The sequence below is a fragment of the Marmota marmota genome, unplaced genomic scaffold (assembly GCF_001458135.2).
Source record: "Marmota marmota marmota unplaced genomic scaffold, marMar, whole genome shotgun sequence".
Classification (NCBI taxonomy): domain Eukaryota; kingdom Metazoa; phylum Chordata; class Mammalia; order Rodentia; family Sciuridae; genus Marmota; species Marmota marmota.
Window position 1 is genome coordinate 32,822,127 of NW_026000174.1, and position 16,527 is coordinate 32,838,653.

Sequence of the window (16,527 nt, forward strand, 5' to 3'; positions counted from 1 at the left end):
CCTTTTTTTTTTTTTTTTTTTTTTTTTTGTGGAAGCTGGGTGTGTACTGGGGATTGAACTCAGGGACACTTAACCACTGAGCTACCTCCCCAGCCCTTTTTTGTATTTCATTTAGTGACAGGGTCTCACTGAGTTGCTTGATGACTCCCTAAATTCTGAGGTTGGCTTTGAACTTGAGATCTTCCTGCCTCAGCCTGCCAAGCTGTTAGGATTACAGGCATGTGCTACCTTGCCTGGCTCCTTGTTTAACTTTTGATTGTGGAATTATTTCTTCAGTAGAAGATACTGTTTTATATATGATGAAATTAAAATTAAGAGTTTAATATTAAGAATTCCAGTATTTAATAATATCAGTAATAAAATGTTAGCTTTTAGATTCTACTCTTAACCTTGCCAGGATGAAAAAATTATTGAACATATAGAATTCTTTGTCTACTAATTCTCCTTAAAGAGTATCTTTCTTTCTCCACATGTATTAAGGTATAATTGATAAGTGAAAATTTTATACATTACTGAAAGTTTGTACCTTTTAACTAACATCTACCCACCCATCTCTCCACCCCTCAGTTCCTGATAGTCACAATTATACTCACTACTTCTGTGAGGTTTTTTTAGATTCCACATGTGAGATCATGTGGTATTTGTCTTTCTGTGTCTGGATTATTTCACTTTTAATAATGTTCTACAGGTTCATCTATGTTGTCACAAATGCCAGGATTTCTCTTAAGGGACTACCTAATTGCTGTTCTACAGATAAGGACACAGACTGTGAGGTGGCATTTGTAATGATAATATCATGGGCTAGGAAGATGGGTGTGGGTTTGAATGTTAGCTCTTCCATTAAACATCTGTATGACTGTGTCACCTTTTCATTGCTGTGACCAAAAAACCTGACAAAAACAACTTGGAGAAGGAAAAGTTTTGGACTCATGTTTCAGAGGTTGCATCCATGGTTGGCCAGCTCCATTGCTCGGGCCCTGAGTGGAAGAACATCATGGCTGAAAGGAATGCTCCACTCATGGCAGCCAAGGATCAGAGAGAGCCAGGAACCATGGACTAGATATATAATTCCTAAGGACACACCCCCAAGGACCTACTTCCTCCAGCTATGCCCTACCTGCCTTATGTTACCACACAGTAATTCATTCAAATTGTTAATCCCTCATGTGGAAGAATCTGCTGTCTAATCATTTGATCTTTGAACTTTCCGGTATTGCCACATGAACTTTTTTGAGGGACATCTCATACCCAAGCCATAACAACAACTTTGGGCGAGTCAGAGTTATTATTTGACTTTATAAATGGTTAATCATTTAGTTTTTCTAAAATTTATTTTTTCTGTGTCTGAAATATCGAGATAAATATTTATATCTTTGGTTTGTTTTGAAGATGAAATGAGATGTACATGTGCACTAACTGGTAATCAGTATCTATTAAGGTTTTTTTTTTTTCCCCCTACTTTTTTTTTCTTCCTATATTTGTTTCAATATAATTGATACCTTTATGTTTTCAATTTAGCTAACTAATGGAAAACAAACTAACAGCATATTCTTTTTAATTCAAATTGAAACAGTTTGGATATTAAATATTTAATTAGAAGTACTTTTATTATTTTTTTCTCAATTGGCAATGTAATAGGCACTTAGAATAAATACATATATTTCTAACGTATTTATACTCATTTCATTGCTATGAGATGGCCTGATGAAAATGTCCCTTTATTTTTTTTAGATGTGGAAGACCTTTATGAACCAGCATCAGTTCCATTCTCATACCCCAATGGACTCAGTGAAAGTACATCTGTCGTTGAGAAATTGAAACATATGGAAGCCAGGGCGCTGTCTGCTGAAGTTGCGTTAGCTAGAGCACGTGAGGATCTGCAGAGAATGAAGTAATTTACTTATAGAAAATTAATTGTTGTTAGATCCTTCAGCTCACATAGCTAATGGCAAGGTAGAATATAGAACACTTCATATACGAGAAAACACAATGAAGAAATTAATTTTGGTAGCATTAATGATATGCAGCACTTTTGTATAGTTTGGATAAAGTCAATTAATGTAAAACTTTATGGATTTATCTATTATATAGTTCATAATTATTTTTATATTAAAGGTGATTGTTTTGACAGAGTTACCCTTCAAATGTTTTTAATGTCTTCCTTTCAATTTTCCTATTTCCTATTGATTTCTTCATTTTACTTTTCCTATCATAGGTTTTTAAAAGTGGAGGCATTAATATAGTTTAGGTTTGGGGGAAATTACAGTGTTGAAATTTTTGTTTTTAAGGAATAAAGTATAATGTAGGGCAGGGGTTGTGTCTCAGTGATAGAGTGCTAACACGTGTGAGGTCCTGGGTTTGATTCTCAGCACCACATACAAATAAATAAAACAAAGGTCTATTGACAATTAAAATATATATGTATGTGTATGTATGTGTGTATATATATATATATATATATATATATATACATATATATATGTATGTATATATTTAAAAATATATATAATGTAGTATTTAATACAAAATCAGTTAAGTGGAGGTTGTTTTCTAGTGAGTAAGTTAATATTCTAGTAGTGTTGTGCTTCTCAGAGTTTAAGTGCATATCAATCACTTGGGATTCTTGTTAATGTAGATTCTAATTTAGGAGGTCTAGAATAGGGCCTGAGATTCTGGCTTTTTTTTTTTTTTTAAGATAGGCTCTCACTAAGTTGCTGGGGCTCGCCTTGAATTTGGTATCCTCTTGCCTTAACCTCCTCCAAGTCGCTGGGATTACAGGTGTATGCTATTGTGGCTGGCCTGATATTCTGTATTTTTAACATGTACCTCTGAGCTTTACCTGGTGGATTTATGAGTCAGCTGCCATTGCCTAAGTACCCATTTGATGGTTTGCCAGAAATGTCCTGCATGACAGAGGAGAGTCAGTTTTAGTTCTTCTTCCTTGTTTCTGATTTTTATGCTTGGGAACCTTGTAACCAACACTGTCTCTACTTGCCTCTCCTTTGTATTTCTCTCCTTTGAATACTGTACGGATTATTAGTTTGTCATAATCAGTAAAGTAGCTGAATTTTAGGGCTGGAGTAGGTAGTGTTAGATACACTACATGTAAATAGTTATCTGTTTGGGTCTGCTACCTGCCTGTTTAGCACATGGTTTTAAAAATTATTGTGAGTTAAAATATACTACATGATTCAGCTGCTAAAAAAGGTTTATTTTAGAACAACAGAAATGATAAATTTGAATAAAGAAAATGTGCTTGTTTGCTTAGTGAAAGAAAGAACCATCATCTGCAGTTGGCATTGCTTTTGTGGTTTGCACAAGGAATGCTCACCGCTGGGTTTGAGTATGCCACAGCTTAAGATCCAGCAGGGGGAGCTTTGGGTTGCTTAAGAGACATTGTGATTTAGGAGGCTCATCACCCTTTCCACCCCTCCCCCTTCCTCTTCCTCAACCTCTAGCCTTTCCTTTTTTCATGGTCCAATAAACCTGTCTCAAGGGTGTATTTCAAATTGATTACAGACAATTTGCTCAGGATTTTGTGATGAACGCAGATGTCAGAACCTGCTCGTCATCTACTGCCATTGCAGACCTCCAGGAGGATGAGGACGGTGTTTATTTCAGCTCATACGGGCATTATGGGATACATGAAGAAATGCTAAAGGTTAGAAAAGAGCACAAATCTGCCACATCCGTACTAAAGGAAAAATAGAACAGGGTTTTCCTTAATACACGAGAACACTTTTTTTCCCCCTGTAAGAACAGCTTTTTAAATCTCTTGGTGTTTAATAGCTCATCTTGTGATAGAAGGATTATAGAGCCTCAAGATCATTGTAAATTATATTTAGGACATTGGCAAAAACTGCTTAATGATTTTGGTCTTTTCAAGAGTAACTATTTATATTAAATAGAAACAATTATGCTATTATTTTTTAATCTGAAGAAAATGATTAATTTTAGTGTGTTAAATACCAATGCTAAATTGGGGCAAATTTTTGATATAAAGTTTAATAATAATTCTCATAATTGTTATATATGACTTTTACACTTGATATCATTGATACATAGAAATATTTCCTAAATTGGTCAAATCAGATATTTAAATCTGGTTGATTTTAATTTTCAAAATGATAATGTCTAATTATAGAAGTCAAGTTCTAGGTGTACCTGGCAAGTATATGTTTTATCAAGTATTATTTAAAGTAGCAATATTTTTAGTTTGGTTAAACTGAAAATACTGGCTGGCATGGTTTTATATACCTGTAGTCCCAGCACCTGGGAGACTGAAGCAGAATTCCAGGGCTAGCCCGGGCAACATAATGAGATCCTATCTCAAAAACAAAAACAAAACAAAACTTGAAAATATCTAACTAGCATAAAATTATTGTTTGATTGTGAAAGCTATGTAAATTTTCTGATAATTATCTCTGGGGATTTTAGATGTCACCCTTACCTTCAAAAAAAACCAAACCAAAACAAAACCAGTCAACAAAAGTCCCTTCCTAAATTCTTTCTCCAAAGATTATTTTATTTAATGGAAGTCCTAAAACTAGGTTTCCCTGAAACATGCATTTTTAGATAGCCAGGGATATTTTATAACATTTATTTGTGTTGTTGAGTCAGTTTTGCAGAATGAAAGTGGAACCGTTATAATTATTATAATTATAATTATGTAGGGGCTTTTAAAGCAATGTCATGTCATTACTAATTACATGTCATGGTTTTGCTTTTTGTTGTCACTTGGGTAATAGCATAACATTATAAATAATAGCTATCTTGTAAGTAATAAATTATTTTAAGTCCAGTAAATTTGCTTTAAAAAGTTGACTTAACTCCATTTTCTTTGTTCAGTTAATTTTATTATTTGTTAATTTTATTATTTTATTGTTCAAGTTAATTCTATTATTCATTCTTTTTCTTTTTTGGTACTAGGGATTAAACCTAGGGGTGCTTTTTGCTAAGTTGGCCAGGGTAGCCTCAAACTTGAGGTCCTCCTGCCCCAGCCTTTGAATAGCTGAGACTGCAGACATGTGATAGAACATTTTCTTTAAAGAAATTAATCTAGGCCCGTGTTTGTCATTTTAAATCACCCCATTAATTTAAATGATATAAACCTTTAATATCTTTGGTATGGTACTTGTGTTGGCTTTTTCAGACAAGTAAAGGTAAAGTGTTGTCAGTTTAATTATCAAGGAAATCCAGTTCAAGCATTGACAAATCTCTGTCCTGAACATTTGTATCTTTATTTGAATCTTCACACCTGACCATATATCTTTAAGTCCTTTTGGAATACGTGTAGATTTAAGAAGTTCCAAAAAAAGAAAAGAAAAAATAATTCCAAGTTGAAGATTCTAGTGGCATCTGTACCCTTTTAGAGAATCACTTAAGAATTCTTATTAACATTCTCTGTGCCTTAGTCTCCCTTGGCTGTTGTGCAATGTAATTATCGTTAGGATTATTCTGTTTCTTACCAGAACAATTACCTACCACTAGAATATTACCTAATTTTTATTAAGTAATTAAAAATTGAGAATCCCTATTTATTTATTGGCATTACAATTCTTATTACACATATAAAACACAATTTTTCATATCTCTGTATATACAGTATGTTCATGCCAATTTATGCCATTATACATGTACTTTGTTGTTTTTTTTTTGAGAAACCCTATTTATATAGGACTTATTTTTATGCTTAAATTGGCTTTGCTTTGATAGAATATGATTTGGATTTTCTGTTGTTGTCTCTGTTTTGGCATGTGTTTTGATTATAACTTTAAATAAAAGTAGTTTGTTATTTTTTTTTCTTTCTACAATTTTTATTGGTACATTACAGTTGTACATAATGAAAAGATTTGTATATATACACAATATAACAATATAATTTGGCCAGTATCACTCCCTATCACTTACCCCCCTCTCTGGCTACCACCTTTAGTGCCTTTCCTCTGCTGATCTCTCCTTGATTTTCATGAGATCCCCACCCACTATTTCTTCCCCTTTTATTTTTTATTTTGCAACAGGGTCTTGCTGAGTTTTAGCTCAGGGTCTTGCTAAATTGCTGAGGCTGGGTTTGAATTTACAGTCCTCCTGCCTTAGCCTCCAGAGCTGCTGGGATTACCAGCATGTGCCATTGTGTCCTGCCCAACCCCTTATTTCTTAATTTAAGATGAAGATACCTTTTTTGAATTCCAGAGATATAGTTGAAAATCGATTGCCATTTTCTGTTACTTTTAGCCTCATTCTTAATTTTGTTTATATTTATAATAATAATTCCATGGCACTTTACTCATCCTAAGCTATTATCATGCTAAGTATTTGAGCCCTAATTTTGTTCTTAGATTCAATACGTTGATATAAAAAAAAATTGAAAAAATGTTTTTGTTTATTATTTTGTTTTGTATTGATGTGTTTGTTTTTTGTTAGAATAAATTTTTAGAAGGATTGTGAAGGTTAGTTTTTATTTGGTTGCATTTTAACATTTACTACATTTTTCTTTCAAAAATTCAGTTTAAATTGAAGCTCTGTTAGATGCAGGGTACTGTGTTTGGCATACTTTGGATTTCATTGCATTGGGGTAAGCATATGAACAAAATCATATGAATACATAGAGAGAGCCAGAATGAAAGATTATAGTTCAGTTGAGCAGCAGTGCGTGGAGTTGGGACAGTAGTGGGATTCTATTGATTAAATTGGATTGGTGTGAGGCAGGGTGATTGGTGAGAGCTTTCCAAGTGACTGCAATCATGACCGATGTGCACCCTTTGTAGGTTTTCTTGTTTCAGCAAGGATCACCGGTTATAGGATGAGAAGAGTATAAAAAAGATAAAAATGTATAAAATGGTATGGTTTAAAAAAGGACCATTTGGAATAAGCTTAGATAATTGGTTAATATATTTAAATTTATTTAAACATTTAATATGTTTATTAGTATCTCTTAGTAATTCTTAAAGGAACTTAAAATCTAAAAGCCTCAATATTGACATGAAAATGTTTTTTGAGGGGTATGGTTTGTATAACATTTTGATAATATTGAAATTTATTGTAACTGTAGTTGTTATTTGGTATCCTTGGGGGATTGATACCAAAACCCACAGAGAATAACAATTTGCAGATGCTCCTGTCTCTTATATAAAATGATGTGGTGTTTGCATACAGTCTACCCACATCCTGCTCTATACCTTTAAGTCATCTCTGTTTTATTTATAATGCCTAGTACATTGTAAATGCTATGTAAAGAGTTATGCAATATTTTTAAGGGAATCATGACAAGAAAAGTCTTGCACATGTTCAGCACAGATGCAATTCTTTTCTTTCTTTCTCTCTCTTTTTTAATGGTATTAGTATTTAACCTAGGGGAACTTTACCACTGAGCTTAATTTCCCAGCCTTTTTTTTTTTATATATAATTTTGCGACAGGGTCCTGCTCAGTTGCTGAGGATGGCCTTGAACTCTTGATCCTCGTGCCTGACCCTCCTAGTAACTTGGGTTACAGATGCATGCCACTGTGCCCAGAGTTATTATTTGTTTTAAATATTTTCTGTCTTCAGTTGGTTAAAACTTCAAATGTGAAACCCGTAGATACAGAGGGGCAACTCAACTACTTTTATTTTAACCTAGTGTGAAACCCTCAACTAGAATTCTCATTTTGTAATATTTAATTTTATCAAATTTTGTCATATTTTAGTTACTTGGCAGCAAAACTCTTAAGTGCCTTATTTGCAGGCTCTGTGTGTCTCAACTTAGGGAATGAGCTCTGCTTATGAGCCATTGTAAATGTTAGAATGTTGAATGCCTACCTTGGTCACAGTTCACATGGACTTGAGAGTACAGGATCTTATAATGTGAGCTGCAGAGTTCAAATGATTTACTTTCAGGTTTCAGGCTTTTAAGCATCATTTCCTACTACAGAAATTTCTATAAATAAAATGGGATTATAAATCATATAGGCACTGATAATGATTTTCTTAGAAAAACATGTTCAGGTTAGCTTCATTTTTCATGTGCACTTGCAACTTTTACATTTATCTGTTTTGTTTCTTCTTTCCTTATTTTAATAGAGCTGTAGAGCCGGGAGTTGGGCTTCACATTCCAGGCCCTACTTAAATGAGCAAAATAATCTTTTGGTTTTAATTATCACTTGAAGTTCTATAGTGATAATGCATGTAGAGAGAAAAATATATACATTTTTAAAAGAATGTGGATAGATCTTATTTGACTTTCAGTGTTTTTTAAACAAATGCTTTCTTTGTGTTATTGTTATTCCTATTCTTTATTGTTTTCTTTTTAGGAAAAAAAAAAAAGCTTGATTTTCTAGGTAGACTGTAGCTGTAGAAACTAGCAATGTGTCATAAAATGGCAAAAATCTTCCAAAGATTTTTTTTTATTTATTCACACTGCCCTATAAACATGATGTTTTCCTCTCTCCTGCAGGACAAAGTACGAACAGAAAGCTACAGAGATTTTATATATCAAAATCCACATATCTTCAAAGACAAGGTGAGTAGCTTGGCTAATAGAATTGTACATTTCATGTAGTTCTTGAGCAGTAAAAATCCCCTTTTCAGTCATCATTGTGATGGCAGTTGATTTAACATACCCGGGCTTTATTTCATGGAAGACTTTTATGATGCTACTCTATGGTGCAAGATTCTGATAACGAAAATGCTGATTGGTGCTGTCAGTCAATATTTGTTTTTTAAAATTGAAAGTCATTAATTATTGTGACAGAGCCTTTGTAAACTTTGTTTATCCAGATAATTTATAGTAATTCCTGTGAATTTCAAGTTTATCAGATAAGCCCCATATCAAGTCACAATCAGATAAGCCCATATCATTATTCTAGTTCATGGTTAGCAGTTAAAAGTAATAATCTTAAGAATGTATTAGTAAGCAGAGTTAAATATTATAAGGTAGAATTCATTTAAATGCTTTCTTTTAATAACCTTATTGATTTACCCCTGTATAAGAAACTTTATATTTTATAGTTTTAATACTTATTTATTTCAAAGGTGATAGCATATATGTACGTGTTTGACTTTTGTATCATTTGCTCTTCCTTCTGTATGAATCTTTAACTTTTTCGTCTCTTCCTCCTTTTCTCCTTCCCTTTTTCTGTCCCTCTCTACATTGATGTGATTATTTGAAAGTTCAGGTTTTCTGTTTTTTTTCCTCTTCATTAGAAATAATTTAGTCAAAAATTATGATCTCTGCCATTTATATACCTTTGCTTGGGAATGTTTCCATACTCTTCTCATTTCAAGAATATGTATATTGAAAACATATCAGGATTTTATAAAGCCTTTTTCATTTCCGTTTTAAAAGATCCTTCTCTAAAATTACTTCATGGGTTTTACATAATATTAGCAACAGTGAATAAACCTTTTTTTTTTTTTGAGAACCACTTTTCTTACTTTTTATGCTATTTGGGATATAATCTGGACTGCCTTTTCACTTTTTGTATGTCTTTCCTAAAAAGCAGTTTCACTTGTGACTTAGCTTAGACAGGAATGTCCTAAATTTATATTGTGCTCTGATATCTTTTGTGCAAAGAATTACCCATTGTGAAAGATTTATAATGGTGTGTGTGTTTTGCTGATTCCCTTCATAGACAAGTAAATTGTTTTTATTTTTAAAATTGTAGTTACTATCAGTTCTTTGTACATAGCTCTTTTGTTTGTCTTATGTTATTTTAGTGGAGACTAATCATTTTTTCAGTTTTTATGTTTGTACTCATGCTAGAAACAATTCAGTATGTATTTTTTTAAAAAAACACTTTGTTTATAGTGATGCAAATTATGTTAGTAGTAAATATTTTTTATTTCTAGTTGAATTATACCCAGATTTTTATTTTATTCTTAATAAATTGTGTAGAAATGAAGTATATATTGATCTGGGAATTGCTAATATTGGCTAATCAGGAACCAGATGTATGATATCTGGCAAGTGATATCCTTTTGAGCCTTATCTGTAAAAATTTTCAAATCCATTTTGATTGGCTTTGAGCCCTCTTCTCTCAATATTTCATGATATGGTACCATGAGGAATTTAAGAACATAAGTTGGAGCTTTTTTCTTTGGTGTGCTCCTGAGTAGACTTCTGTCTTGTAATAGGTAAGATAATACTAAAAGGGCTCAAGTATTAGTAATCATAAGGTTTAATTATTTGAAAATTAAGTATTTGTGGATATTCTATAAATGTGCAACAATTCTTACTGAGTTCATAGAACTGAACCGTCACTTTTTTGCTTCTAGTTTTTAGTTATGACAGTATTATTATGTTACATATTTTTAAAGTACCATGAAAAACACTAACCATTTAATTACTTTGTTTGTTTCCATCTGTACCTTTTACTAAGTGAGAGAACATGCCAGAGTAGAAAAAGGGCTTGTTAATAAGTTCAGAGTATTTTCTTTTGTACTTTGCCTAAAATGCTTGTGTTTTTTTTTAATCACTCTATGATGAGTTTTGTTTGCCATTTATTGCTTCTCAGAAGTGTACTGTAATGTAAAATATTTTAGATTTTTAATTTTTTCTTATTTTTTAGTACTGGGGATTTCTTTTAGTACCAGGTTTACTTTACTACTGAGTTACATCTGCGGACCTTTTTATTTTTTATTTTGAGACAGGGTCTCACTAAGTTGCTTAGGGCCTTGATAATTTGCTGAGTCTGGCCTTGAATTTATGATCCTCATGCCTCAGCCTCCCAAGTTGCTGGGATTATCGGCATGTGCCAGCGTGCCCAGCTCAGTTTTTCGCTTCTTAAAGCACATTTATGAAAGGATTTTCTAAAATTAACAAATAATCTAGAGCTTTTGTTTTGTTTTGAAAAATTAGTAAAAATAATATGTATTTATTACACTGTAATTTAAAACATTAGAAACATAATGAAGGTGTTTTATTTCTGTATAGAAAGCTTATCAGAAGTAGTTGGAACAGTCCTTGCCTTCTGTATGATATAGAACATGCATTTTTTCTGTGCCTTCATAAATTTTGTGTATTTAAATGATTCATGATTCATTTATTAAACTATAGCTAGATTTAGAAAATATAATACCATATATTTAAATATCATTTGATAATTTATAGATAATTTTCAGACATGTTTTTGTCACTATGTAATATACTTATATCTAGGCAGTACTTATCTCCATTTTACATGTAGTGTGACTTTATTTCAAACCAGTAGATTAATTGACTTTTTCAAAACACACAGCTAAAAACCCTAAGGCTTTTTTACTCTAGTTTAGTGTCCTTTCCCCTGTTACCACACTTTGAGTACCAGCACATTAATATAGAATGAGTTAGGAATTGGGGTGGGACCCATTAGCTACCTACTAATTAACACTATTTCTCATATATGTACATATATATTATATGATTTTTTTGCCATAACAGGATATGATCATAAATTATTTAAATATAAGTTATTTACAAATTTATAAAGTTACAACAGAGTTCTTCCTAAATTTACTACTGTTACTCTACTTTTATCACCATTAGATAAAACAAACTTGGTATCATAGCACCAGCATCTATATCACACAGGAGAGGTTTATTTTTCAAAAAGTGCTTGAAATGAAAATGTTTTTCTTCCTTTCTTCATTCTTTCATCTCTCCCTGTCTCCTTTGCTTTCTTCCATTCTTAATATTGTTTCAGTTCACAAGCTCCTGTGGGGACCATATGGTATCTCAAATTAATTTAACTTTGGGTAGCTTTTAATCCTGTTTTTACCCACTTGTAATTAATTCTATTTGTAGTCCATTGAGGAAGCTCCCAGTTAGGTGCCTTTTTATGCTTCTGGTTATTATCTACAGTTATAATTGGTTCATTTTTTTTCTTTTTCTTTCTTTTTTTTTTTTTTAAGGAAAATCAACATCTTTATCATTTCATTAAATAACTTTTTGATTTTGTCAAGTTTTAGTGTATCTGCTGAATTTTGGGTTATATGTAATAAAGTACAATTTAAAATATAATTATAGGCTTTAAAAGCAGATCGATCTATGTTTGAATATAAGCGCTCTAATTTACCAACTGTATGATCATAAACCTGTTTTTTAATCTCTGAAGCTCAGTGTTCTCATTAGCAAAATGAGAATTAAATGAAAATCATACATGTGTGCACTCATGTATATACATATGAATTATATATGTGTGTGTAGTTTCATAGAAAACACATTTAATTGAGGTATCATACACACACCCTTCACTCAGAAATTTTTTCATGGAGATCATTTGTTATGAACCTTCATTTTTTTTTCCCTCGGTTTTTTTTTTTTTTTGATAGTAGATGTTGAGTATCTTTTTTTCTAACATTTTTTAATGATTTATACATCCAGTGTAGGAATGTCCATAAATTGTTTCAGTTTTTATTTTAGAAATAATATTGCATATAATAAAAATATTTCTTATGTACGTGAGTACAATTTAAAATTAATTCCTAGCAGAGGACTCTCAAGAGTCAAAAAGGGTATACCCCTGCTTGGTGTTGGTGCTGCTATCTTGTCTTTCCATAAATTGTATGTGAATATGATGATCTTCGTATACACCATTGCCGAAGCACCATTTAATCAAGTTTCTTAATTGCCTACTGACCTTTTATTTTTATTTTTTTCAGTCTTTTATTTCAACTAAATCTTGTGTGAGACACTTGGCTCAGTCACCAGAACCACACACACACACACACACACACACACAAATCACTCTTTGAGTTTTCCCAGAAACTTATGACATACTATTGTGTTAATAAATATTTTTAAAAAATTATTTTGTTTGCAACAATTTTGTATGGATTACATCTTAAAAGCAAATTCTTAATGTATGTAAAATTACGCTAAAATGTACTGACTCACCAGATGGACCACGTGTGCAACAACACATTCCCACTAGGAGACCATCTGGGTAGAGGATAAGGAGGCACAGTGCTGTAGTCTTCTTACAATTTATTTATTCAGTGGAAATCAGGCTGTTTAGATTTCTCTCTTTTTGATTCAATTCTAACAAATTATATTTTCAAAATATAATTGAAAAAAATGCAGTTCTAATAGTAAATAATATAGACAAAAAAATTTATAGGAGGAATGATTAATGTGCAGGACATATGAAAAGGATTTATTTTTAAAAAATGTAAAGCATGTAACAAATGATACAAATTGAAAGTCATATCATGTTCTTGAATAAGAAAACTTAAAATTTTTTCTTTTCTCTGAATTAATTGTATTTAAACTCAATTCCTAAGAACATGGCTAAGATGTTTTTTAAGCCTAGACAAGCTGATTCACTTGTTCATATAGGAAAATAAGGACAACTATCCATACATACTGTGGGGAAAAACCCACATTGAAGATCATCCAGCTTCACTAGGTATGAAAACATTCTGTAAAGTTTCTGTAACTAAAATAATTACCAGCACAAGAATATATAGATTAGCAGAGCAGAAATAAAATCCAGAAATAGATCGATATATACACATAAATTTTAGTCACTATTAAGGGCATATAACAAATTAGTGGGGAAATCATACTATTTAATGACTGATATTGTGGCAATTGGATCAAAAGATAAAAATATGCTGAGAGAAATTATTGTGAAGTCATATTTTAAAAAGTTAATTTCTTTAATCTCTTTAATTTAAAAAGAACTTTTTTTATTTTTGCTAAGTACATGCTGTACCACTGAGCTATATCCCCAACCCCGAAGAATTCTTATTTCATAAAAATTGATTACACTGATAAAAGAACTAGCAACTCAGTGGAAAAAAAATGGGGAAAAGATATAAGTAGATAGTTTATATATAGAATGATCTAAATCTCGTGGTAAGACAAATATATATTAAAACTAGACCAATATTATCATTGTTTTTTGGTTGGCAGACATCTCAAAACTTTTTCTTTTGTTCCATATGCTAGTTTCATGTGAGGAAAGGGGCATTTATTTGCATGTTGCCCTTTGGAATCTTCATGAGTAGAATTACCTATGGAGATCATTGCGCTTACCTCTAGCATAATTATGAATATGTATGTACCTTTTGATCCAGTGTTTTAACATCTAAGAATATATTCTATAGATTTATTCTATAAATAAAAGGAGGTTATTTATTGCATTTCTTCCAATAGTAAAATGTCAAAAACTACCCGAATGCCAATCAGTAGAGAATTGGATCGGTAAATTATTGTATAGCCATAATATGGAATCTTATACAGCTACATAAAAGAAAGGAGCTCTATAAACTGACATGGAAAGATTTCTAAATGATATTCCTAGTTTAAAAATAGCAGTATATATCTCATGGGTACAATATGTTAACATTTGTGTAAAACTGCAAAGGAAAGATATATAGTAGATTTTTTAAAATTAATTTATTTGTTCTAATTTGTTATACATGACACCAGAATGCATTTCAATTCATATTACACATATAGAGCACGATTATTCATTTCTCTGGTTGTACACAAAGTAGAGTCACATCATTCGTGTCTTCATTCATATACCTAGGGTAATGATGTCCATCTCATTCCACCATCTTTCCTACCCCCATGCCCCTTGCCCTCCCCTCCCTCCCCTTTACTATCCAAAGTTCCTTCATTCCTCCCATGCTTTCCCCACCCCCATTAAGGATCAGCATCCACTTTATCAGAGAAAACATTCAGCCTTTGGTTTTTTTGGATTGGCTTACTTCACTTAGCATGATATTCTCCAATTCCTCCATTTACGTGCAAATGGCATGATTTTTCTCTTTTAATGCTTAGTAATATTTCATTGTGTATATATGAAACAGTTTATCCATTCTTCTATTGAAGGGCATCTAGTTTGGTTCCATAATTTAGCTATTGTGAATTGTGCTGCTACAAACATTGATGTGGCTATATGTCACTGTAGTATGCTGTTTTTAAGTCTTTTGTGTATAAACCAAGGAGTGGGATAGCTGGGTCAAATGGTGGTTCCATTTCAAGTTTTCCAAAGAATCTCCATACTGCTTTCCATATTGAGTGCACCAATTTGCAGTTACATCAACAATGTATGAGTGTGCCTTTTTCCCCACATCCTCATCAACACTTATTATTGCTTGTATTCTTGATAACTGCCATTCTGACTGGAGTGAGATGAAATCTTAGAGTAGTTTTGTTTTGCATTTCTCTAATTGCTAGAGATGTTGAACATTTTTTCATACATGTGTTGATCACATGTATATCTTCTGAATGAGAAGTATCTTTCAGTTCCTTAGCCCATTTATTGATTGGGTTATTTGGTTTTTTTGGTGTTAATTAAGGTTTTTGAGTTCTTTATATATCCTGGAGATTAGTGCTCTATCTGATGTACATGTGGTAAAAATTTGCTCCCTTTCTGTAGGCTCTCTCTTCACCTCACAGATTGTTTCTTTTGCTGAGAAGAAGCTTTTCAATTTGAATCAATCCCATTTATTGATGCTTGATTTTATTTCTTGAGCCATAGGAGTCTTGTTAAGGAAGTTGGGTACTAATCCAACATCATGAAGATTTAGGTTTACTTTTTCTTCTAATAGGTGCAGGGTATCTGTTCTAATTCCTAGGTCCTTGATCCACCTGGAGTTGAGTTTTATACATGGTGAGAGATAAGGGCTTAATTTCATTTTGCTGCATATGGATTTACAATTTCCCCAGCACCATTTGTTGAAGAGGCTATCTTTTCTCCAATATATGTTTTTGGCGACTTTGTCTAGTATGAGATAGCTGTATTTATGTGGGTTTGTCTATGTGTCCCCTATTCTGTACCGTGTGTATACAAGTCTATTTTGGTGCCAATACTATGCTGTTTTTGTTACTATTGCTCTGTAGTATAGTTTAAGGTCTGGTATAGATGCCACCTGCTTCATTCTTCCTGCTAAGGATTGCTTTAGCTATTCTGGGTCTCTTATTTTTCCAGATGAATTTCATGACTGCTTTTTCTATTTCTCTGAGGAATGTCATTGGGATTTTGACTGGAATTGCATTAAACCTGTATAGTGTTTTGGTAGTATGGTCATTTTGATATAATATTAATTCTGCCTATCAAAAAACAAGGGAGATCTTTCCATCTTCTAAGGGCTTCTTTAATTTCTTTCTTTAGTGTTCTGTAGTTTTCATTGTAGTTTTTCACCTCTTTCATTGATTCCCAACTAATTTATTTTGTTTGAGGCTATTTTAAATGGGGTAGTTTTCCTAGTTTTTCTTTCAGAGGATTTGTCACTGTTGTACAGAAATGCCTTTGATTTATGGGTGTTGATTTTATATCCTACTACTTTGCTGAATTCATTTATTAGTTCTAGAAGTTTCCTGGTGAAATTTTTCAGATACTCTTAGAATCATGTGATAGTTTGAGTGATAGGGATAGTTTGAGTTCTTCTGTTCCTACCCATATCCCTTTAATTTCTTTCATCTGTGTAATTGCCCAGACTAGAATTTCAAGGACTATGTTAAATAGAAGTGGTGAAAGAGTGCATCCCTATCTTGTTCCAGCTTTTAGAGGGAATGTTTTCAATTTTTCTCCATTTAGAAAAATGATGTTGGCCTTTG

The 16,527-nt window shown here is 32.3% G+C and overlaps 1 protein-coding gene across 3 annotated transcripts in view; it reads left to right on the forward strand.

Moving 5' to 3' along the window:
* Window positions 1–16,527, forward strand: part of Prmt3 (protein arginine methyltransferase 3) — a 122,150-nt gene that overhangs the window by 9,592 nt on the left and 96,031 nt on the right. For all 3 annotated transcript variants that reach the window (XM_048788491.1, XM_048788490.1, XM_015477707.2), the window contains exons 5-7: window positions 1,732–1,891; window positions 3,520–3,661; window positions 8,431–8,496. In XM_048788491.1, coding sequence (XP_048644448.1) covers window positions 1,732–1,891; window positions 3,520–3,661; window positions 8,431–8,496 — 368 coding nt within the window. The remainder of the gene's footprint in view (window positions 1–1,731; window positions 1,892–3,519; window positions 3,662–8,430; window positions 8,497–16,527) is intronic.